The sequence below is a fragment of the Lagopus leucura genome, unplaced genomic scaffold, assembly GCF_019238085.1.
Source record: "Lagopus leucura isolate 7727_CA_CO unplaced genomic scaffold, USGS_WTPT01 Super-Scaffold_760, whole genome shotgun sequence".
Taxonomy (NCBI): domain Eukaryota; kingdom Metazoa; phylum Chordata; class Aves; order Galliformes; family Phasianidae; genus Lagopus; species Lagopus leucura.
Window position 1 is genome coordinate 8372443 of NW_024962257.1, and position 24576 is coordinate 8397018.

General features: G+C 42.8%; 2 protein-coding genes across 2 annotated transcripts; both read right to left on the reverse strand.

The window, feature by feature from the left end:
* Positions 1 to 6828: 6828 nt before the first annotated feature.
* On the reverse strand, positions 6829 to 9774 carry COQ7 (coenzyme Q7, hydroxylase). Its single transcript, XM_042864333.1, has 6 exons — positions 9691 to 9774; positions 9382 to 9581; positions 9168 to 9282; positions 8917 to 9056; positions 7460 to 7528; positions 6829 to 7368 (listed from the first exon to the last, which is right to left on the reverse strand). Exons 1-6 carry the CDS (start codon positions 9764 to 9766, stop codon positions 7291 to 7293), a joined length of 678 nt encoding a protein of 225 aa, XP_042720267.1. The 5' UTR covers positions 9767 to 9774; the 3' UTR covers positions 6829 to 7290.
* A 377-nt stretch (positions 9775 to 10151) lies between these two features.
* On the reverse strand, positions 10152 to 24218 carry TMC7 (transmembrane channel like 7). The gene is made up of 16 exons (XM_042864693.1): positions 24105 to 24218; positions 23661 to 23895; positions 21519 to 21667; positions 21027 to 21194; positions 20747 to 20832; positions 20069 to 20214; positions 19541 to 19688; positions 18009 to 18179; positions 16575 to 16732; positions 15485 to 15599; positions 14890 to 14987; positions 14422 to 14605; positions 13524 to 13651; positions 13092 to 13247; positions 12251 to 12329; positions 10152 to 11149 (listed from the first exon to the last, which is right to left on the reverse strand). The coding sequence occupies exons 1-16, from the start codon at positions 24166 to 24168 to the stop codon at positions 11090 to 11092; spliced, it is 2145 nt and encodes a 714-aa protein (XP_042720627.1). The 5' UTR covers positions 24169 to 24218; the 3' UTR covers positions 10152 to 11089.
* Between the last annotated feature and the right edge of the window lie 358 nt (positions 24219 to 24576).

The following is a 24576-nucleotide window of genomic DNA, read 5'->3' on the forward strand; positions in this document are numbered from 1 at the left end:
CCTGGAGCTGCAAAATGCAAGCTGTCCTGCTCATCTCACACAGGTGCAAATGTGAAGCTGAGCCACTGAAACTGCACAGGCTGCATCCCTGAGACCAAGATGGAACATGAACTGGCTTTACAGTCAGTTGGTTCACAGCTGTGGCTCATTTCCTGCTTTACTTCTAGGAATGTGCTCCATCCTCTGCTCTCTTGCTCCCTGCAAACAGTGCATTCAGTGGCCAGGTTTCCCATCTCAGCAGGATGGAAAGGGGATGTGGATGAGGTCCTGCATGAGTCAGTTGTTGGCATGAGTCAGTCCTGTGGTAGGGGCTTTTACAAGAGATTTTGCAGGTATGACCCCAGGACACCTTCCAGAGGACATGTTTTCAGCACCAACATGAGGCCTCAGCGGGTGGCTTCTCACCAGCGCCAGCCTCATGCCCGTGAAAGCATTGCATTCCCTAGCACAGAGGTCTCCAGCACCTCGGGGGTCCCTTCTGAATGAACATATTCATAATTAAAGGAGAACATAAATGTTTGGAGAAACCATGGAACAACAAAGATCACATTGAAAACGTTCCGGCAAAACAGGTGGGCATCTTTATATCGTCACAGCATCACGACAGCAGATGTACTGCAGAGCAGACATTGCAACCATTTGGTGATCATCACAGTAACAGAAACAACGGACATCCATGGTGATCTGAGAATAAAAAAGTTGAATTGAAAAATGAAGAGGAACAGTCACCCACATAAAAAAAATACTTCTGTTCAAATTGTGGCTCTTAAAGTGACACCATCCCATGCAAGTTACTCCCTTCCTGTGTCTCTGCTCTGCCTGCTGCCATGGCATGCCTGGCAATAGAGGCTTAAGCTGGACGAATCCCATCCTCCCCTTGAGAGCACTCTGATACTGAATGTCACATTCAGAATTTCTATCCCTTCTGCTTCACTGTGGCTATAGCTGTTCTGGGAGCCAAACAGGTGAGAGCTTTAGCAGTTCATCTCTGTGGAAAGACTTTGAGTCGCTCAGGAATTGTAAAATACCAAGGGCAGCATCTGAACTCATGAAGAGATTCAATTCAATTTCAGCACCAGCCTTTGGCTCTGGAATCAATGGCCTATTCTGCTTCTAGGTCAGCTTCTTCTCAGATGTATTGGTTATAAACCTAGGAAATATATTTAAATATCACTCCTAAATACATTAGAGCACGATGAAATATTTACAATGAATGAATGCCTCATTGGATTAATTTCCCTCCTTTTAATGAATCATTCATGAACTTTTGGAAATCTATCTCACTTCAAGTTGTTCACCAAGTACCTTGAACAAATAGTTTTTAATCAGTGGGTTTCTTGGACACCATTTGCCTCCATTGTCATCTCACTGTGGTTTGTGCTGGGTGTGCAGCTACGGTTTTGATTTGTTGCCTGATAAGATGACCATATATATATAACAACTACAAATGCAGGTATCTGTATGAAGAACAGTCACCCTCCATCCATCCATCCAACCAACAAACCAATTGATCAAAGAAGATAGGGGTAAAAAGGTAGTAAAAATATAACCTAGTTTTCATTGTACCTACTTACTTATTTTTGTATTTAGTCTCAGTGGAAAAATCAGTACCAAAATACTGTTTTACTAAAATCTCACTGACTAATAAGATCTACATCCCAGGATACACTTTTAGGGGAGTATTAATAATATTCCCTCCTTGCATGCTGTGACTGGGTAAAATCAGATATTTCTTTCACTGTGATGGAAAAGCATCCTCCAGTTGAGCTCACAGGAAGGAGTCATTGAGATGAACTGTAAATATACATTCAAATAAATAATAATCCAATCCAACTAAAAAAGTGCCTGTGCATATGAAATAAGCAGATGTGGTTTTCAAGGAGTTTCTGCAAGATGTTGGGATATAAATACTGGAAGTTACAGCTTTGAAGTGACCTGGAAGGAAATATTGAAGCATTATGTGATTCCTACAGGTCACTTCAAAGCCATGACATGACATAAGTGTTCATATTCCAAGACTTTTGCAACATCATGGACAAGCAATGCGACAGCTAGATCAATGACTGCTAAAGCAGCTGATTGCCAACAACACAAGCTGAAAGCTGGGCTGTACTTCACCTTCTCCATTTGGGGTTTGTCCATGGATTGTGCAACAATAGGAAAGATCCAAGTTTTCATGTCAGCATACCAGAACAAAATCTGTTGCTGGTCACAAACCTGAAACATCCCATGAGTGTTAAGATTCACACCACAGCTGCTGGAGAGGAGCATATGTTCCAGCTTATGCTGTATTAGTACTTGTGCTGCATGGATCTGCTTTTATGAGAAATGACAAGCAAATACAACCAGATCTGGAGTCTGCCTATAAACACATGTATCTGTCATTTTCTTTTGCAAGGCTCAGCTCTGACAAGAGAAATCACTTCTCATGCATAATCCCCCTAAACATATGCCTGATATCTTGTTAGATTCCCACACTGTATGTAAACAACAACTTGTGTCACTTAATATTGAGATGTAATTATTTCTCATTAGCAAATAACCCTCTGATATTTGGATGAAGCATTTGAAGAGCAGATAGTTCCTGCATTCAGAAATTTAAAATAATAATAATAAAAAAAATTAAAACACATTTCAGTCACTCTAGAGTGTTCAAGCGAGTTACATTTTCCCTGCTAAAGTCTGAACCAGGAAGGATGGTAGGTAAGAGGGGAAGACAGAAGTAGTAGTCAGTTCATGGGCTGGGAATGTAACGAGCCATCAGCTGTGCTTGCAGAACTGCCTCACCATGGGCAGCAAGTCTGCTCCCAGTGAGGAGTTGTGGACCTGGGGTCAGAACTGTGTCCAAAACACCACATCAGCAAATCCCTGTAGATCAGTCTGGATGGATGAGGCTAAAAGTAAATAGGGACAAGCTGTTTATCTCAGTAGGAGGCTGGATACGTAAAAGGGAGGTACCAGGGCACTTGGCAGGGCTTTGGGAAGAGCAGGCCCAGGCCAGGGTGACTGCTGGGAAACACCAACATCAACACCACAGTACTGCAGTGGGCAACACAGGCTGGGGCTGGTTGGAATTCTCTTCACAGATGCAGAGAGTGCTTTGGGTTGGAAGGGACCGGAGAGATCATCTCGTGCCAACCATCCTGCCACAGGCAGGGACACTTCCCATTCGGCTGGCTGCTCCTTTCCCCATCCAGCACAGCTTGAAGCACTGCCAGGGATGGGGCATCCACAGCTCCCCTGGCAGCCTGCTCCACTGCCTCGCCACCCCCAGAGGAAACAAGTTCATCCCAACACCCAATCAGTATCCAGTCTCTTTTATTCTAAACTCACAGCCCTATCACTCAGTGATAGGACTCACATGTCCCATTACTGCCTTCCTGATAAAGAGTCCCCTCTAGCCTTCTCAGGCTGAACAGGTTTCCCCGGAGACAGCCCCAAAACACCACTCCCGTCCCCAGGGAGACAGAGGAGCCTCATGGGCAGGCAGAGCAGAGGGCAGCAGCAGGACCTTCTGCCCAGGGCTGCAGCCACAGCCCCAGCAACACTGAGCGCAGCAGGGACCGCTCAGCCCGGGTGTCCCGGCACCCCAGGAAGAGGAGGGCCTCCAGCGCCCAGGGCACTTTGCGGCCCTGCAAGAGGCCACCCCAACGGCGCCATTAGCAGGGACTGCATCCATCTTTGTTAATAAATATAAAAAAATGAAGTACATGACTATTGCATTGTCAGTGACTCAGTCACAGAGCTCAAGGCAGAGCCTTGGGTGCTTCTAGCTATGGAACATGCTGTTCTTGCTCTTGTGCTCAGCAGTCCCCAGCATGTTTCTCTTAGGCACTGAGACCAGAAAGCAGAGCTGAGCTCTGCCCTGTTCTCCCAGTGAAGAGCTGCAGGCCACCATGACGACTCCCACAGCCTCCTCTTCTCTAGGCTGTACAAAACCATGGGCCTCTCTCACTCCCATACCTTTTGTCTTCCAGACTCCTTCCCACCATCACAGCTCTCCTTTGGATGTTATGACGTTATTTTAAAAATGTATCATCAATTACTGAACATCCTTACACTGCCATTCACTCAGGGCTAATGAATGAGAGCAGGAAACCAATAGAATGTTACATTTACTAAAGCACAGCATAAAACAGAAGGATATCTTGAACAGTTTTGGAAACAATAGCACAAAAAAATATATTCCTGCTTCATGGTAATTGGATATTTTATTAATATGGAATAAACTTGCCTTTTATTAACACAATCACACTGCTAAGAAATTCATTCTGTTCTTCTAAAATCTTCCAATGTAGTTGTTTTAGAGACCTGGTACCACCAAGCCTGTTCCAATGACCTGCTGACTCCGTTACCCAACACTGGCTCACAACTCCAAACATATATGCCAACAAGCTTTACCCGATGCAGTCCATCTCCCCAGCCAAGCTGCAGCCAGCCTTTCTCTCTTGTGAGAGCAAGTGAGCCACACAGATTCAGTCCAGACAAAGCTCAAGCCCATTATGTCTGCCATTTATCTTGTACCAGTAATATTTATCATCTCAGAGAATGATTTAGCTCTCTGCCAAACAATCTTACAAGCTTCATTTTATATAACTTCTGGTACAACTTCCATTCAGCGTATGTCAGCATCATTACATCAACTGCAGACACAGGCTGGATCTTTGCCCAGCTCAAGTGTGGCATCACGACCAACACACACTGCCCACAGCCAGACCACGCTGCTGCAGGTCACACAGCTCTGCCGTGCAGGCAGCTTTCTGGGTCTGAAGGGTCACAGTTGGACGTGCAGGGCCATCAGCTCTTTGCACAACAGTCTGACCAGGCTCCTTTTCCTCAGTCAGCACAACCCAAGCCAGACCAGAGTTGACTGGGAATCACTAAGATAACAGACTTGCATAAGAGAGGTGTTTCAGCCTCTGCCTGCCATTTACCCCTATGGGGCAGCTGCCACCAGCATTGCCTGGCATCCAGTCCTAACCTAAGTAATTGACGGCACAGAGTTGTTTATTTAGCACTATTTAATACTCAATTACTAAACTCCATAACTTAACTGCATTGTGCATTCTTTAAACACTTGCTACCTCATTAGCCACTTTAATTAATCGTTCTTTCATACTTATTCAGATAATATAGGAATTTTCCACATTCCACCATATCAACGTTTCAGGGCAATTAAGGCAAGGAAATTGAGACTTGCATTGGTCAACTTTGGAAAGACATCTTAAGTTTCATATGATCTCCCTTTAAAAAATTCCCACTGACATGCACATTGCTCACAACTGTCTGGGGGTGAGACAAGAAAAACGGGAATCCCTTAGAGGTCCCCCGTTATTATGCAGCCCCTGTGCAATCAGCCATTTAGCTTTTGAGTTCCTGAAGTTATTCCAGTGGATGGGCAGATCAGTCAGAGACAGAGCCAAATGCCACATTGTTCAGACAATGCAAATAACATTTGCAGTTTGAGTACAGACAGGCCAGGCCTGTAATGTTTTGATAGAAATTATTCTCAATTTACAAAATGCCAGTGTAATTAATCATACAGGAGTTTTTGCATTAAAGACTTAGTTTCCAATCTAGACTCCTTCACAAAAAGAGGGAAAATAATCCTTTCATGACTAATTAGACACTGATCAGTAGCTACACATACCAAAGGAGCTCCTCAAAAAACACAGGATCAGAGATGCACTGGATTACCTGCTGTCCAAACCCTTGCCAAGCCCCCAGATGCAGGTCTTAGACTCCTGCCCACACCTCAGCATTGCTTATCCTCCTCTGGTCTCAAAGCAGCTACAAGGTCAGTCCACAGAATTTGGCCAGATGAACAGAACTGGAAATTTCACACACAGACAAACTCAATACAACCATATAACAGGCTGCACGTAATCGTATGGCTTTGTCAGATGAGGTAAAATACAAGATTGGCAAAGGTGAGTGCATTCCTCATGACAGTTAATGGGCAACACAGCTACTGTTTTACTTCTTGGTTTCCAATTCTTTCCCTTTCAGCTAGGCTTACATGCATTACATTCCACTTCCAGAGCTGACCTTTTGAGTTAAGCCCCATTGCTTTGGCTAAAAAAATATTGACTTCTTACACACCGTGGCTTTTAACTACATAAAGACACAAGTTCTGCTCTCTGATCTGCCATTGTTAATTATTCTTATTAGGAAAAACACACACACACGCACAAAACCTCTAAAAATTGGAAGACTTTTAAGACTGGGAAACAAAAGGTAGCTTACAGCGCTTAAACAAGCTGAGCTGTTCAAGGTTTTAGAAGCACAGATAAAAGGCTGTGTCACCTGCACTATTATTCATAGGGTCTTCCTTGCCATGTATGATAAAAAGACAGTGCTCTCCAGGTATATAAGTCTCTGTCAGGGACTTTTAAGTGTTGGCTAATAACTTTTTAAGACCTAACAAGCAAGAGATGCAATTATGCAGAAAATGCTTTTCATCCCTACTGGTTTACAACATACTAATTCTGCTGCTGTATTTTTATCATCTCTGGTTAGAGTTTAACAGAGCAGATACAATGATCTCTGTCTCGGGCATTTTTACTGCTCCAAGGCAGAACGTCAGCAGGAAGCATGCAAAAATAATTTCAATACGGAGTGCCACTGAAGACTGGAACCAAAGGAACATAAACTCGAAAGCTGTAAGAGAACATGAAGTGCAATTCCATAGGTGCTCCAAGTTGCTCTCTCCACTTGCTTCATACATCCATTACTTCTGTGTACACAGAGAGCAGAAGCAAGGGAAGACAAACAAAAAATCCAAAAACTGAGACAAAATAAATGAATAAGTTGGCAAGACTTGAAAGATTTTAATCTTATAATCACCAATCTTTATTCGAGGCAGAGCAAACAGAAGTGCTCACTTCATTTTACTTTCCCAATTACAATTTTAAAATATCCTACTTATTCAATATTGATGATTTTAAAATGAGCTAATAAGTTCCAACTTACTCCAAGTATATATAAATTTGAAGGCAATGGAAAACTTCCTACGTTGATGTGTGTGGATATGTATGTAACACATACCCACAGTACATATGTAAATACATGCATATTTTACTGCCACCTTGTGAACAGTTTCTGCCAGTTCTCCCATTGTTCCCATTCATCCCAAATGACTCAAGTGTAGATTTTTTTTGAACAGGTTCTCAGTGTGACAAAATCAGATATGGTTGAAACAGATGCTCAATTAAGAAAATTGTACAAATCTGAATAAAATAAAGATTTTGTTTCACAGTTTATTACCGCAAGCATCATTGGAAAATAGCACTAAATTCTTTCTGATAAATATATTGCAGCTTTGCACCCAAGCTGTATCACCGTCTTCAAAACAGAATAAGCTGGTGCCTGTAAAAAAAGAACAAAAAGATAGAAGTACCCCGCAGGGTGGAGTTTTATTTGAATTAGAACAGCACCAATTAGTTAACACTGTACTTACTCTCTCTGCATCGTGCTCAAGCCCAATGTCATGGTGCTCCAGTTCATCATCCCGACATTGCTTTATTATCTTTAAAAATAGCAAGTAATTATTAAGTCTTCTTTGCAGAAGAGTCAAGGCAGCTGAACATAGGACTACAGCCCGTTGGTCATTGTGTGCACCAGGGCAAGCCCAGGTCTCTCAGAAGCTTTTCCAAATCTTCAACTTCCAAGAAAGGGATTATTTATATCATCTCCCAAAACTAAAGTTACTTAAATGTTCTGCAAAAGTATTGAAGAAAACTAAGCTACTGTGATCTCTGAGGTCCTTTTCAGCCCAGGCCATTCTACACCACTATCTCGTTAAAAATTTTAAGAAAATTTGTATGTGTTGAACCAGTCAGTCACTATGACTACAACTGTTACTCTGACAATTCAATTGACAACATTGAGGCATCTGACAGATAATCAGTAAGGGTATTTCCTTGTAACCCAACACAGCTTTTGCCCATTTTCAGCATAGTCTGAAGAACAGTGTTTTTCTCCTCTACTTTTTCCAACTAGGACAAAAAGATCTAAAGAATTTTCTCTTGGTATGACTGGAGATAAGCAGGACAGCTTAATAACATGGTCAGAACATACCTTCAGCCACCGTCCTCATCCAAGAAATTTGCTTTCATTACTGTTTCTCATGCTGAGACTGTGAATAACCCTACTACTCAACTCTTTCCTCTATATTTTGCACTCAGATACTAGCCTTTATTTTCATAGGCAATATTTTCCTCATGAACATCAGCACAATCTGGTGCCATGAGGTATTACTCCTGTAACACAAATACAATTTGGATGGAAGCAGACTGTCAGCATGTTAAATTAGACACAACTGAACAGAGTAACATTCAGCAAGGAACTAGAAATGTATACACAAGCTGTAGAGTAAGCTCCTACCACAAATGAGCTGAACTTGCAATATCTGAGAACAGTTCAGCCCTTCATAAACACCCTACAGAAGGGCATCCTAAAGTGACACCTAAAGTAGTTGGGAAATAATTCTCTTGCAAAGCTAACAAACACAAGCTCCTTCCTTCCTCTGAGCAGCGTTCAAAACTAGACTCACATAGTAACATTTTGCTTATGCTAGACATGGTTATGTAGTCACTGTTTTCCCTTTTCTCCCTTCTAACTTCTTCCTTTCAGTTAGAAGTAATCACAATTAAGGCCCAGTTCTCCCAGTGAAAAGAAGAGCAATGAAGCACTGAAAAATGAAGTTAATCTAACGTATATTTTAGTTTGCTGCTCAATAGGCTTAGTACTGCTAGAGGAAGAGCCATCTTTTTATCCTAAAATTTCTACTGACTTCAGAATTCTAAACAACAGAAGAGAGAGATGCTGGAAATCCAGATTGGTGCAATATTTTAAAAGTCACGTCACATTATGAAGTTCAATGAATTTCTTTTGCTCTTTTTAAGCCACAGTTACCTGCATCAGTTCTTTGTACTTTTCTGGATCTTCATCCATTAGAGTTCGGATCTGGTTGTTATAGTGGTCTGATATGCTTTCTTCCACAGCCACTGTGCAAGCCATTGCGCCCTTCTTTCCAAGTAGAGAGCTTCCAGCCCCTGTGATTGCAGTACCAAACGCATACAAACAGTGAAATCTGAAACAACGTTAATAACTTAAGCACATGAAGACTTCCAAAACCAACAACAGCAATAATAACATAAACTCACCTAAAACAAAGCCTGCTACATTCCAAAAAGGCAATAGGACAGTAGGACGGACTCTGTATGCAATCATTAACTCATTAAACTTTTTCAGGTGTTCCTTTTCTTGATTCCACATTTGCTGCAACAGAGCCAAATGTCAGCAAAGACCCAAGAAGTTAAGCTCTCTGCTACAACCAAGCAGCGCAACACAAACCAGCAGGGCTCAGGTCCCACGCACCTGGATGAGCGGCCCCGCGGTCGACCTGCCCAGCACGGCCATCTGCCCGGCGTAGATGCGATTGGCACCGTACTCCCCGGCGTGGTCCACGCGGATGATGCGATCTACGACGGCTTTGTTGACGCCGTCCGGAGCCGCCCTCGTGCTGCAGGGCCTCAGGGACGCCCCGTCGGCGGGGAAAGGCCGCCTTCCGCAGCGACCTGCCGAAGGGACAGAGGTGAGCGGGGCTCTGCCGCCGTCCGGCCCCGGCTGCGAGGGCCCAGCCGAAAGGCCCCGGCCGGCCGACAGCGGGCAGCGGCGGCTCTGTACCCGCAGAGCCGCTCAGCGCTCGGTGCCGCCCCAGTGAGCACCGCAGCGCCGGAGTCAGAACCGCGACCGCCGCCATCCCGCTGACCCCGACGCCTTCTGCGTCGCGCTTGCTTACGTCATCGCCGCGGGCCGCCCGCCTCCCGCCGCCATGGCGATTCCCATTGGCTGCCAGCCGCCTCCACACTGGCCAGCGGAGCTGTCACTCGAGACCAGCGTCTGCTGGTTTCTATAGGAACGAAAGGGGATCGCTCCGCCCCTGAGGCGGGAGCCCACGAGGCAATTCCCGCGCGGTGCCGCAGCGGGAGCTCTGGGAGGCGTCCACACAGCTCTTCTTCGTGTAAATGTGCTTCCCAGGCAAATAAAGCAATAAAATCTCAAACTCTCAACTCAGTTTACACCGTTCAATAAAACTTTTTTTTTTTTTTAATTAGGATTAGATTTTAAAATTGATTTATTACATGTTCATTTCTTTACAACTGAGGACAGAAAACATTACAAAACATCATAAAAAGAAAAAAAAGTATCTTACGTTAAATGCCAGTGTACTACCAGGAATTTCAAGTAATGCACACAATTCTTTACACTGCAATCTGGAGAAAATCAGCCTTCAAATAAAGGGACGGTCTTGAAGGCTACATGGAAACATTGTTCTGAGTCACACAGCTCGTTTGTCCACTTAAACAAGCAGTTAAAGGACAGTGGCATCCGAGTTTCTGAATGCTGCATTTCTGAACTATAAATAACTCCCAAAAATTCACATTTTAGAACACAGAACAGTATTTGAGGCACTTGTTCAAAACTGAAATGCAAGTAGTAAAGCCATACCCATTTAAAAGAGGCTCCTGCACACCAGTCAGCTGGGCACCACAGAGCAGGGACTGCAGCGTGCAGCAGCTGGGTTCTCCTGCTTGTTTTCTTCATCTAGTGTTCAACTGTGCTATTTCAAAATACTGACACGAGTCTCGATTGCTTTCATTTTAAAAGATCTGAGTGGGAAAACGTAAAACCACCCCCCCTCCCCCCTCATCCCACCCCAATTCTTACAAGTATAATTTATAAAAACTGTGCAGAGTTTTTAAATAGTTTCAGTTCTAATCACATTTTGCCCAAAACTCCCGAAAAACATGAACAAACCAGGAACTTATCACAAACTCTAACAGCTTTGAAATGGCAGCAATAAAGTGCTCTGCAATACAATGTTTTGAACAGGTCTAATATGGTACAAATAAGCTAAACTTCCAGTCTTGGAAACTAAGGCCCACTAGCATAATCAACACTAATAAGAATGTTAAGCATCCACTACACAGATCACGGAGCTGGTCAGCTGCTCTGTTTTTACATGCTGCAGATCCTCTATCCTTAGCCAGTGGTACCATTATCTTCCGGCTTTTTGTGGTTTTCAATAATTTTTCTGAGCTTCTGTTAGTTTTGCAATTAGGAACAACTTGTCACGACTCTCCTGGAAAGACAGAATAAAAAGCACACTCCAGATAAAACGATGTACAAATTCTATATACAACTCATTTCTTTACTAGAAGCAGATAGCTGCTCTCATCACCAAGTACTCTAGTGGTTAACAGCACTCTCTCAAATGCCAAAACTATTTTAACAATGGCTTTGAAATAATTTGCGTCGTGTTAGGCCACATGTTATCAGTTCTGTATTGAATCCAAAAAGAAACATCTGACATACCTAGAGATTTAGAACTGTACTTCCCAGAAGCCAAACAACAGTGTGCAAGCAGCAATAAAGTAAAGGCTTTTGCTCCTAAATCCCTTATACTCTTAAGAAATCTCTCACCCGGAATATTTTTGCTTTTTGTTTTTTTCCCTGGTGATAAATTGTTAAGTATCATACCTACAAGATGCATTTAACAAAACCACGATCTTTCCTAATTAAGTGAGAAGTCTTAGGAGAAAGGTTAGATTCGGACCAGAGCTGTTTGACAGACCACAGCATACAAATTCTCTTAAACTGACAAACACTAGTAGCTTTTGATGGCTGCAAATAACACCGGCAACATTCTCCAAAGACTGGTTAGTGGTGATTTGTTCCACCTTAAGTAATCATTGCACGTAGTGCTGGGACTCAAAAAAAAGTCCAGCCATGGTAAAGTAGAAACACAGACTTGGAGTGAAGGGCAAGAAGTCAGGTGTCTGTCTCTGAGCGTGGAGAAGGAAACAAAGACTGAAAGACGGTGGAAGGTACAGAAGCCTTAAGTTTGAAGTTCTCTTATGGCAGGAAAAAAACCACGCAGATGGGTTGATTTAAGCAATGCAACAAATAAAGAACAGGGACATCACTTCTCAGTGCATCCCACACACCTGCATTGCTGATACAACTGGGCCTTGCTGCAGCTGCAGCCCAAGCACACCAACTAGACTGAAAAATACTTCTGTGCTTCAGTTACTTTTCCTATGTAATCTATGAAACATTCTTCACTGCCTCCGAACACCAAACGTGCAGAAGTGTGGGAAGAATGTTCTTCCTCTGTATGCCTGATTATGGATGCCACAAGGAAAACTTCTGGGGTACAAAAATATATTGAGTTAAATCTTACCATAACCAGTTGTTCCCTTAGCTGCTCAACCACTCTTTTGTGCGCTCCAGCCAAGGCAATCGAATAGAACATAAGGAGGCTGCAAACAACAAACCAACATTATGTTAGCACCATGCAAACAAAAACGCTGTTATAGGTCAAGGGAATCAATGGTCTACATATATGTTTCAGATGAAAAGAAGATGAGGAAAAAATACAGTAGGATATAGCTTTGCTGAGAAGCACCTGTTATTTTTGTTATTGCCAAGCTGGGACAGAGCTCTAGAAGACGTAGAGGCAAGGCCCAGTTCAGATTTTATAGGTTGTGTTTTGACAGCACAGCTCTCTCTTTACTGCACGGTTGTGGAGTCTCCGCTATTAGCAATATTCAAAACCCAACTGGACATGGTTCCCAAGCACTTACCCTAGGCTACCCTGCTTTGAACATGAGGGCTGAATTAGATCATCTCCAAAGGTAACCTCAAACCCTCAAAATTCTATGAAACCATACCAATTTTTACCTTACAGAATGGCTATTTTAGTCCTTCTTCCTCACTTTTTTTTGTTCCTTTTGAACGAAGTTTAATGAACAGAATTTGTGATCATAGGATTTACAACACCAATTTGCAGAACAATTAACAGTTCCGAGAAAGAAGAATGTGGGACATGGGCTGTGAAAGATGAGGTGGAATAAAGCTAACAAACAACGATAAATGGGTAAAGACACAAGGAGTGAGGCTTCATATGGGCTTTGATGCTTTTGACTGCAAATGGAAAATATGGTCTAAAATTTGTTTGTTATCAGCTCAGTAATGAAGGAAACTAGTCATTTATAACAGGATCAGGTCTTCATATCACTTACCAGGCAACCACAAAAAAAGGCACTGCAAAAGCTTCTGATGCTATGCCAAGAAGGAATTTCTGCAGACCTATTGGAAACCCAAGTATTGTATCTGGAACAACAGCCCATGAGGTGTTAAAATTTCTGAACGGCCCACATGCCTTGGAAGAGGAGATACTGTGAAAAAAAATCAGAAGATAAATGAGATGCTACACCAAAATGTAAAGACAAAATAATCCAACGCAAGCCAGCACCATCTTGCTGATAGGGTAAAAGTGCACCTCATCTTAAAAACGGTATTTTTTTGTTGATATAAACTAAATAGAAGTTTGATTTTATTATAGGCAGGTACACAGTATTCTATTTTATCATTTAGAAGTTATTGATCTATTTCTAGGGAACTGACAACCTTAAAGCAAATGCCAACTTCACAGAAGTTAAATTGTCACTTACTGTGCTATGCTGACTCCCAAAGGAATGAAAGCTAAGATGAGCCCAATCAACAGCACCACCAAGAAAAAATTGTAACTTGATGCTCTGATGGGCCTACTTGCAGGTTTACATGTGTGTATCAACCTGATCTGGAGAGAAAAAAGGAGCAAGAATGTTACATCTACTTATGTATTAACGTATTACTTCCCCACCAACTGTATTTTCCATCTTCAGATATGCTACCAGGCAGCCATCCCTCCTTTCATGTACGTGGACTGAGACGGACAAAGACAAGAATGCTCTGCATTGTAGTATAAACCAACATCTCTTATTCTGAATAAGTTTGATCCAGATCACACTTGTGGAGAGCCAAATAACATCAGTCACAGAGTATATGATCTGCAACACAGCCTTTTGCTACGATCTGCCAAAGCTTCAGTGGATACACCCCTCCTCACCAGAATTAAACACTGGTAAGAATTTGTTGCACAGGAGATGTCTAATTGTAGAGCAAGGTTTCTGATATGCTGAAACCACGTCATATATCTAATAAAGCTTGGACTTTCCATTCTGCTCCCAAACATTTAGCAGTTTGGCAAAATCTTGCCCAAGTTCTAAGCACTGTAAGCAGTAAACAGATCAATGCAAAAGGAGTTATAAATTACTTTTATTAGAAAAGATTTTTTTAAAAGGCTACAAATAATTTATGTAGTCATTAAAGTGTTCCCTTCCTTTATGTCAAAGCAAAATCCTATCTTCTCTTAAAAGTAAAATAAAAGTTACAAAAAACAGAATTTTATTACCTCATTTCCTGCATACTGTATCTTTTTTTAAGGTTTTGTTTTAAATCAACTGTATACCAACATAAAAAAATGTTTTCTTTGTTGTTGTTACTTGTATTTACACCAAACATCACTACCTTTTTAATGTAAAAGATGATGAAGTATTTTATAGTTGCTATTGCAGGAAGAAGTGGTGAAAAGAAGGTTCCAATCCAGCAGATCGTCTGTCCATAAATGATATCCAGGACATTGTCAGAAATTCCAAATTCCTGCAAACCCAACCACTGAACTGGCTTCCAAGAGCAATAAGTAACTAGTATCCTAAAAACAAAGAACATCACTAAGTTCTAGAGTGAAGCTACAGAGCTTAGCTGAACGCTAATACACATGAAATTCAGCACTGAAGCATTCAATGACGTGACAGAAAGATGTCTGAAGTAGATACAAGTCTCAAAAAAAAAGCATCTATCTGTATAAGTACTCAAATAATCAGAGATATTTTACTTTAAAACTGTCAATCTGGTTAGAAATACAGGGAATTAATAAATGAAAAAAAAATCATAAATCATTTTGTAAAGGTATGCTCAAAAGGCAGAGACACTTACTTCCTAGGAAAGTCCACAAACAGGGTCACAGCAATTATTATCATGAAATCAAACATCAACAGTTTGTACATTTCTTGCCCAACTGCAGACTCCCAGCACTAGAAAAACATATCAGGAAAAAAATCAGCATTAAAAGTCTAATGACAAATGGTTAAAAAATAAAAATAAATATGCTATCAATCACTAAAGCAACACACTTCTCAATCAGCTCACACCAATAAAGATAAAACCATAATAATTTCCATTTCTAAAGTTTTCAAGTGTTTCAGAGCTTCCAAACCAACTGTTCTATTTGCTTTCCATGACAATTTGTTTTATTGAAGAAAAAGACAGTGACAACACAACCTCAAATGGACTTCACAGTAGCCAGCAAATCTCTGCTAAATTACCATCTGTTAATGTAATAAAATAATCAGCTGTAAATAAATGGAAGATAAGTGATAGACAGACAGATAGATACACATGCACACAGCACGATCTACAGCACGAACAGGAACCACAAGTCCAATTCTGAATACTTTTAAACAACCAAACCTCATGGAAAAAGATCTTACTACAAGTCCAGGTGATTAAGGACCAAGATAAGTCTACTTACAGGATAGAGTTCGTAATTGTACCCACAGGCCTTACACTGGTCAGTGGTACAGTGGATCTGAGTCCACAGTGAGACCAACAGAACACCAATATTGGCCAACCGCACAAAGATGCACCTGGAAGAAAAGCAAAAAGCAATCTTAAACTTTCCAAAACACAGCTATTCTGGCATCTGACTCCACTGACAGAGGAGCCCAATGAAGAACACAGAGACTGAAAATGCAGCAGTTTTAATGGAATGACCAGGCAGATATCACATACATTTCTTTCTTTAGTAGTAGGTTAAATTGCCTTTCACCTTCTTGGCTTTAGGCTACAGCTCTTTGTTTCTTTTCATTCTATTCTTCCTAGACCAGTCCTGTAAGTTGAGCCCCCAGGCTCTTCATTTGATGGGAGCTCAACCCACAGTGGTCTGCTGCTCTCTGAAGTACAGTGGAGAGGCCAGATGACAACTTTATGTGCAACATTCCCCTCAGGTGGCTTCAGGCCTTCAGAGGCACTTAACTGAACCAGAAATACAAATACTGGTGTTTAACAATGTTCAAATGCTTCAATCTTGATCTTGCCACCTTAGCCTGCCAAATGCCAGTTCACACACTCAGTTTAAAGTATCTTTTATTCCAAAACAATTAACTTTTGCCCTAAGCAACGCCCTGCTTCATTTACTGCTATACTGCTCTTTAAAATGAGTAAAATTGGTTGCTGTGCACACATAACAGCTGCACATCCAGGGAACTGCTGCACACAGTGGTGTGAATTCACAGCTCTACAGTCAGCACTTTCCTACTAATTTACCTACTGACTTTCAGATTGTTGAAGATGTCCAGATCATACAGCTAAACGGAACAGAAACTGGAACATTAAATGACTGCACTGTACTGTCAACAAAAGAGGAGATCATTTCCAGATCTGAAATGCAAGCTTCCAATGAAACGTAAGTCAAATAATGCCTGCTTGGCTTCCAGTGCCCAGGCTCTCTGTTGCAGGGAGTCCAACCTCTGACTCGTGGTATTTGAATGTTTACAATACCTCAAATCTACCAAGAACAAGTTGTTCAAACATCCAAGGCCCCATAGCAAAAATATCTTTACCTCAACAGTGTCAGCCTGATTTCAAAGGCTGGTGAATAATCTTCAAATCTGATCAGAATTGAAAAGATCTGAGGAATAATCAAGTTGACCGCTGTGATCACGATGGATGGCAAATACTGAACTAAAAGATTAGCCTGGAAGCTCACATTGTTGACATCCTGTACAAAAAAAGAGAAAGATGGCAGTACACTCAGGTATTTCTGGCATTGTGCTCTCTTCAGCTACCTACCATTCTTTCCTGTCCAAAACTTTGTCTTCAGCATGCACTCATATTTGGAACAAGGCTGACCGCTGCAATACAACCTTGCTTTTCTCCAAAGCTTCTCCCTGAAAAGGCTGTTTTCACCAAGGCTCACACCTGATTATATTGTCTTGCTCTACTTTAAAGGGTATCAGCTTTTAGACCTATACCTGTACCAAAAGACACTTTGAGTCACTCTCACAGGTAACAAACAGCTCACCTGACTTTCCCACCACATTAACAACCTCCACTTAGGCAAGCTCAAGATATCAACCCTTACATATAAAGCCCACAGCAAGCGAAGGCATCTTCTCAGTTGTTCAGTGTTGTGCTATCATCCTTCTCTGTTCTCAAACACTTCTGCTGACATAAAGATTTTGGTCCTCCCCCTCTCTGCAATCTTGACAGTTTAGAGAAGTCCATCAAGAATACAACTTTCCTCTTCCACAGCCAGTGCCCATCACATCGTCAGTGAACAGAGGAAAGAGTGCAGTCTCCATTTGCAGCAGGCTATTTAAGCCCTGCTGTCCTAGAGAGAACTCAATCACTGTTGAGCTGGCTGCTCTTGCTGTTCTACTTCTGAATCACTCTTCCCATCTGTTTGTCCTGACAGAGGGGAGCACTCCATCAAACTTGATTCTTTCCAATAACGATGCAAGAACCTTTTCTTCTGCAAAGTGCTCCCTGATCAGTCTTTGTTTCCCCACACAGCTGTAACTCAAACCACAAACCAAAGATTGTAGTCTTTGCCTTCCATTGCTGTTTATTTTTACAGCTGAACAATCAACTAGATCAAAAAGCTGACGATAATTAAGTTTGTTTTACCCAGACCATTCCCTGAGCCAGATCACTGCCAAGACACACAAGTGTTAGCACTAGCAGATCAGAGGAGTGAGAACCGCTACACTGGAAAGAAAGCGAGCTGCTTTTCTTCCCAGCTGCATTAGCTCCAAGGCACAGACTGGCATCTGAAGCCTCTGTATTAAAGGAAGACACCACTGTTTTTTCTTGCACATCTTTCTTTATCCTTCTCACTCCCTGCTATTAAAAAAAATATAGGTAGTTAGAAAGCAAGTGTTTCAAAACCGTTACACGAAAGCTTCTGTATTAGGATATTTGACTCTTTCACAGTAATTCTTGCTCAAATCACCAGCCCCAATGTAATCTATTGTAATGTTACGTCTGATACTTACACTGGAGTTTTCTTGAGAGAAGACAGTTGCTCTAAAAATACAATAAAAGCACGCTAATAAAACTGCAATGACAACTATATTTATAAATATTCTGAGAGAGAAGATCTGTAGCTTTTTTTTGATAGTCCTGTCAGCTATTTTTTGCTTCAGTCTTTCTTCCTCCAAATCTGCCTATAAACAAAAGAAAAATAACATATCATTTTCTGATGCAGCACACAAGTCTTGACACTGTATCTTTTACCTCTGGAGTATTCTTGCCTCAGTGAAGCTAAATCTATAGCTTTTTCTAGGAGGGTCACTATACAGGCTGTTCAAACAGACTGAAAATGCCTTTTCATTGACACAAACAGGCCCACACAGGACTGGAAGCCCTGGTCAGCTTCCTAGTTCCTAGTCTGGAGCTCTGTACCCAAAGAAAAGCATCCTGTAATCCTCTTCTACTGTGTCAGTACCTCCCTGAGAAAGATATCTATTGTGAGATACTCAGTTTGGTACTACACTTTGATAAGCGTAAATCAGACCACTCATCTCCATACTTCTGCAGGTAAGCTACCAGCCTTCACCACCCTGACTTGGATTTTTTCTGCTCTGTGAAGAAAAATCGGAGTCTGGCACAGAAAAACAAGCAGAGCCCAGAGAAGCTGGTCACGTCAACTTAGCAGGTTTCAGCTTAGCTGATGTAAAAATAGTGCACTACTTGTGAGAGCAACATAAACCGAACAAAAGCACAGATTACTCAGCTGTTTTCTGATGTTGTACTTCAATTAAAGAGTAACACTAATGGGCAACTTTTTTCAAGGTGTGAATTACCGAGGCAAAAGATTTAGGATTTAAAAGCAAAAAATAAAAAATCCCTTAAGATGACAACTGAACTTTACTGAAACAGGAAGCAACTCTAATTCATGAAATCAGCAATTATTGCTTTGTGATTTGAGGTAGAAATATCTTTTCAGAGGTCACTGTTTCACAACATGAATCTCTGCTTCCAGTGTACTAAGAAAAAAACAGTTCTAGTTTCAGCAAAAAAGCATTTCAGGTTCTCCCTTTATAGACGCTTCTGATTTGGGAAGTCCATTAGCTCTGTGTTTTCTAAGCATAACAACTGCCTAACACTTTGCAGACTTACAACTCAGTATACTCAAACTGACTCCCAGTGGTACAAGGTTTTGCTAGACAAGCTTTTCCTGTTAGATTGTGTAGAAACTAATACAGGAAACAGGGCTGGAGTGTGAGGAAGAGGCAGATAACACAAGCAGCAAAAGGGTTTGGCTTCAGTCCCCAGTGGATGGGGGAAGGGCCTTCAACCTCACTACCAATTCTTGTCACGTTGCACCACAATTCTAGATAACTAGCAAGTACGTGAGATGATGTGGATTCCCCTGTCCCCAGTGTAAACTACTTCAATATTTCTTACCCCTATTCCACTATCTGTTTAATTATACACTTCTCTTTTATATATATATGTATATGTATATATATATATATATATATATAGCAATAGTAATTGTAGAAAAACTAAAGAAGTTACTCACTTGGAGCTCATATAGCAAGCTGCGATGCTTTAGCCGTGCTGCATTTAGATCTGTAATACAGAAGTCCCAGCCTGCAAAGACTTTGTTGCAGTAACTCTGAAACTGATTTACACCATGCACCAAGTTCTGCCTAAATCCTTTCGCAGATCTAAAAAAAAAAAAAAGGCAACATTACTTCATTCAATACAGACATATTTTAGCCATGAGGACAAACAATCACGCACCACACTTAGGGCAACCTGGCTCATCAAAGACTAAAGCACTGTATTATAATACCAACAAATCTCTAAGAAAATTTCAGTGAGTGGTTCTGCAGGAACCAAAGTCAACTGAAGTCAACACAGCTTCAATATATCATTTTTGCTGGTTCAGCTCCTCAAAATCAAACAAAGGGTACTGTGGCATCGTAACTTCTAGCAAAAGATCCTCAATTTCTATGTAAAACTGTTCTGTAATTCAGTGTCCCCTACAAGCAAGAATGCAAACTGAGCAACAGGAGCAGTAAATGAAGGATACCAACATCTTTACCTTTTGATTATCCAGAAAAGACTTAGTGCAAGGTAGGCAAATGTTGTTAGCAAGTATGCTAGAGGTAAGTTATATCTCAGGACATTAAGCCATGCAGCATCCACTGTGTAATAGCCATAAAACAAAACTGTCACTTCCAGGAACCCCTGCGAAAAGGCCAAGTTTAAAATGAACACAGAATAATAACAATAACGACAACTGCACTGTTCAATCCCTCCTGGCTCAAACGAAGCATTTTGTAAACGTAAGATTACTGCTGGGGTCACAAGCAGACTACAAGGATCTGTAGATTCTAAATATTTACACACTTCTAACAAACTTCCATGGACACCACATGCAAAAAATTCCACGCCTCTCCAACCAAAGAGCACTGTGTCAAGAACACTAGCAACCTACACAGAGAGCACAACAGGGAGCAAGCTCCAGCTCATGGAACATTCAGGAGCTGGAGAAGAGAGGCACAGGCTGCAGTGTGTGACTAACTAGGCCCTGTGGGCTCTCAGAAGTGAAAACTACCATCTCACAGATTAAGGATAAAGGCTAATTTTACCCAGTGATGCCTATGCCTCTTGTTTTTCAAAATTATCAAAGCATCATTTCCTAAGTAAAATGCTCTCATGTTTTATGTGCTATGTGAAACTTAGAACTGTAAGAAAAAAATAAAATCAAATTACTTACAGTGCCGGTGAGCAAATCTTTGAGGTACGTATAGAAGTAAACAAGTCCCTTATTACCACTAGGTGTGTAAACTGTGCAATAAGGCTCTGTCAGAAGAAAGGCAGGAAAGGTCACTAACATACTAATCCTCATTAAATTGAAAGTTCAAGTTAATTAAAATATGGCATGTTCTTAATAAAAAAACCAAAACAAAACACAATTTCTCTGCCCTGGTGGGTGGGGGAGAAGGCAAAGGAATTGAGGAATCTAAAAAACAACAGCGGTACACAGAGATGTTTACCTGTGTTATGTGGAGAAATTTTAGCAGAGCTGCTGTTGAAAATTCCATAATTAGAGATGACAGTGGGAAGTATAACAAAACTGAACATCAGGATGAACATTGAAAAATTCAGCACAACCAGAAAACGCAGGAAGCTGAAATAGGACTGGATGCCAGTACCAAATTTCCCTAGGGATAAAACAAGCATGTGTAATACTAATTGAAACGACAAAAATAATTTAAAAAATAATAATAGTGAAGAAACATTATTAAAAGCTAATTTTCAGTACTATTGGCTTTAAGAAATAAGTGAAAAGGCAATGAGACTTTCTAATCAATTCCTCCACTATATTCCACCTTCCCCATTACAGATTTTATGAAGTTAACTCTCCCATCACTCCTAAGCTGTAAGTGTTTAAGCCATACAGTTAAATGTGAAACTATGCTCACACACGTAAGACCACTAATAACAGAAGCAACCTGAAAGAGGAGAAACCAACAGAAGGTGAATACCTTCAATGCTGTGAATATCATGCCGCCAAAGCTCCACGTAAGATGACAACTGTTTGATATCCTTGAGAGTTTTTTTCCATGATTTACTACTAGTTCTTTTCCACTGCTTCCACCCAGAAGAATATTTTATATCAGACTGCTGAGAATCCCTAGGAGATAAGAAATACAATTACTGACTCACTTCTTCAACACAAATAGCAGCACCAAGCACAACGGTGCCTTCAGAGAGATGTCAGCACTAGAAGATGCAGTAACATATGCTAGCTACCCCTATTATCAATTTTTAATCATTCCATTTTCCTAAAATTCACTGTAAAGTGCCAGCTCAGTAAGTTTGAAATTTCCTTGCCAGCATACTGGCATCTAAGAATTAGTTGCTCTCAGAAGTTGCAAACAAATTCCAGGAATGACCCACCGATAGTCTATAATTTCTTCGGTGTTTTTTTGTAACATATGAATGTACTTCAATTTTACAAACTGGTATCCAGCAACAGCATCAAGGAAAATTCTGAGTGGCTCGTATTTGCATCTTTTTCTTTTAAGATGGTCAACTCTCCTCCAGAAGCACAGCTTGACCACTGACTTGTACACAGCAAGCGCTGAAGAAAGGCATTGTTAGGAACCCAGGAGGCAGCAGCCGTGCAGGAGACAACAAAGGTTCCAATTTAGAATATTTGGTACATGTGCAAGCGATGCACTAAGCTGCCTGCATACAGCATCAGGAGCACCGCTACTACCACGTGCTGTGCTGACACCGCCCTTCTCAGCTTAAGGTGAAATCAATATTTGAGCAGGAATCCACGTTAAACCCTGCTTGCAACAATCAAACAATGCAACAGATGACACCACCTCATGATCGTAAACACAGCTCCTCACAAAAGATTCCATTCTATGGAAACTACAGGCTACAGCATGTAATGTTTTAAACAAACTCTCTGGAGAACTGTCTAGCCTGTGTTTGTGCTGCATTTTAAACGAAGGTGTGGGCTGCATATTTGTTCCAGACACTGAGTGTTCAGCTTTCACAGCATTTATTATATTAAGCATGCTGTGTTGGCAGCTGCTGTACAATACAGGCACAATTACTGATCCCTGAAGTGCCAAGAGGCCTTACCAGAATCCCATGGTGCTACAAGATCATAAACCACCTCAGAATATCCCAACTTCGTTCCTGATGAGCACCATGGCCACAGAACTGCAGTTCCGCTTCTGGAGGAGTGGAGCACCCAATTTTATGTAAAATTCAGTGCACTGAGACACAGAACTTCTGCAGCATTTTGTGCATCTACAGAGAGTTGGGCCTGACTCTAAAAGCAGTCTGTAGTTCTTAGCTAAGTCCAGCCACTCTACCAGCTTTCTTCTTGCAAGCAATTTGTTCCTGTTCTCTGTGGAGCACCAAACACTGTTTGATGTACAGCTCCTTGGAGGGCTGTACTTCCACCTGTCCCCCAGCTCATAACCACAACTGTGAAGCACCAGACCTAAAGGTCCAAATGTGGCTGGATGGGGATGTTGCAAAGACAACAGATGTACCCTCTGCTCTCAAGAGCTCTGAGCCTAGTATTAAGATATGAGACAGCTGAAGTCACAAGTGAGAAATACAGCCCGCTGACAGCTACGCTGAGGGGCAGGAACTGCTCACAGCAGAGAAGAGCTTACAGGATGTGAAAGGAGAAAATGGTCTTAAAAAGCTGTCTCATGCTTATCAATTCCACAATAGAGAGCACGCTGTGTTTGAGCACAATGCAAGGAAGAACGGAAACAGCAGTGCTCAGAGCTGATGAAGAGGCTGGGCTGCTTGCAGTGACAGGTCAGCTGCTGGAACCCTTAGGAGCACAAACTCTTGAGACAAGAGGAAGAAGCCAGCAAGAAACACGTCCATCTGCAGCAGGTCAGCTCCTCGTTGTGAGCGTGTACCTCCCATTCGCTGCACTCCCTCACCCAGTCAGGCTCCCGGCAACCACACTGCTGCAGGTGGGGCCACGACGGGTTCCTGACAGAAGAGACTGAGCAACTTCTCAAAACAGTGCCCCGCAGGGACAAGTAAGCCCCATTCTGTGCCTGCCTTTCATCTCACGCGTGCTACATTCCTTTAGGTGCAGGTCATATTTAAAAGCGCAGAGAAAAGCAAACGTAAAGGACCTTATTATCCTCTTCTCGGCGATGCTCATGGGCAGCTCCCAGAGGTGCCCGACCCCGCGCTCCTCTCCCTCGGGCTGCGGCCCCCGGAGCTCAGCAGCGGCGATTCCCCGCAGGTTCCCCGGCCGCTCCTGGACATCTCCGGCGGCCCGGCGCCTCCGCACGGATCGGTAGCTGGGCAGCTCCTGCAGGAACCCTACAGGTGCCGCCGCGCGCGACTCCTCTGGGGAAAAGAGCTCTGCGAGACGGAGGAAGCGCGTTTAAAACATGGCACCCGGCCGGGAGCGCGCACCCCGCGATCGCCGACACCCCGCGGCGCTGCGAGCGGCACGGCCGCCCCCGTTCCAAGCCCCACCAGCACCTCCGGCACCACCTGCCGCCCCGGCCCCGCGCTGCCCCCTCCCCCCCCCTTCCCGCAGCTCTCCGCGCGGTACCTGCCGCCCTTACCGCCCCAGCTGCGGTTGTCCGCCACCCAGCCCGGCAGCTCCGCGCCGGCCCCGAACTCGCTCATGTCTGCTTGTGGACGCCGCGCTGCCGTTTCCGGGCGCCGCGAAGTTCGGGGAGCGGCGGGGCGGCGGCTGCCGGGGCCGGGGCCACCGGCGGGGCGGGGGCGAAGCTCCGCGCTCCGTCCGCGCTCCGCCTCCTTCGACTGCAGGAGGCGCGCGCAGCCCCTCCCTCAAGCGGTGGAGGTGGGGGCGGTTTGTGCCCGGGTCCGTGTGTGAGTGGGGCGGCGCTGCGGGGTGAGGGGAGCGGCTGAGGGCTGCGCGCTGCTCTGACCCAGCGCTGTGTTCAGTACTGAGCCCTCTCCTTCCGTGGCAGGGCTTTGTGGGTTGAAAATCGGGGAGTCAGGCTTCGGGGCGTTTATCTTCTTATTCCACTTCCCTAAGGCAGCGTGCAGACACGAATAAAAATCTTTTCG

Excerpts from the sequence above, each read along its gene's own strand:
- TMC7 (XM_042864693.1), bottom strand. The coding sequence starts at position 24,168 with ATGAGCGAGTTCGGGGCCGGCGCGGAGCTGCCGGGCTGGGTGGCGGAC. Across the intron at positions 21,668-23,660 it reads GCCGAGAAGAGGATAATAAG|GGATTCTCAGCAGTCTGATA; the intron begins GTCCTTTACGTT and ends CTTATCTCCTAG. Across the intron at positions 19,689-20,068 it reads CTTTTCTGGATAATCAAAAG|ATCTGCGAAAGGATTTAGGC; the intron begins GTAAAGATGTTG and ends TTTTTTTTTTAG.
- COQ7 (XM_042864333.1), bottom strand. The coding sequence starts at position 9,766 with ATGGCGGCGGTCGCGGTTCTGACTCCGGCGCTGCGGTGCTCACTGGGG. Across the intron at positions 9,582-9,690 it reads AGCGCTGAGCGGCTCTGCGG|GTCGCTGCGGAAGGCGGCCT; the intron begins GTACAGAGCCGC and ends TCCCTTCGGCAG. Across the intron at positions 9,283-9,381 it reads CCGCGGGGCCGCTCATCCAG|CAAATGTGGAATCAAGAAAA; the intron begins GTGCGTGGGACC and ends GCTCTGTTGCAG.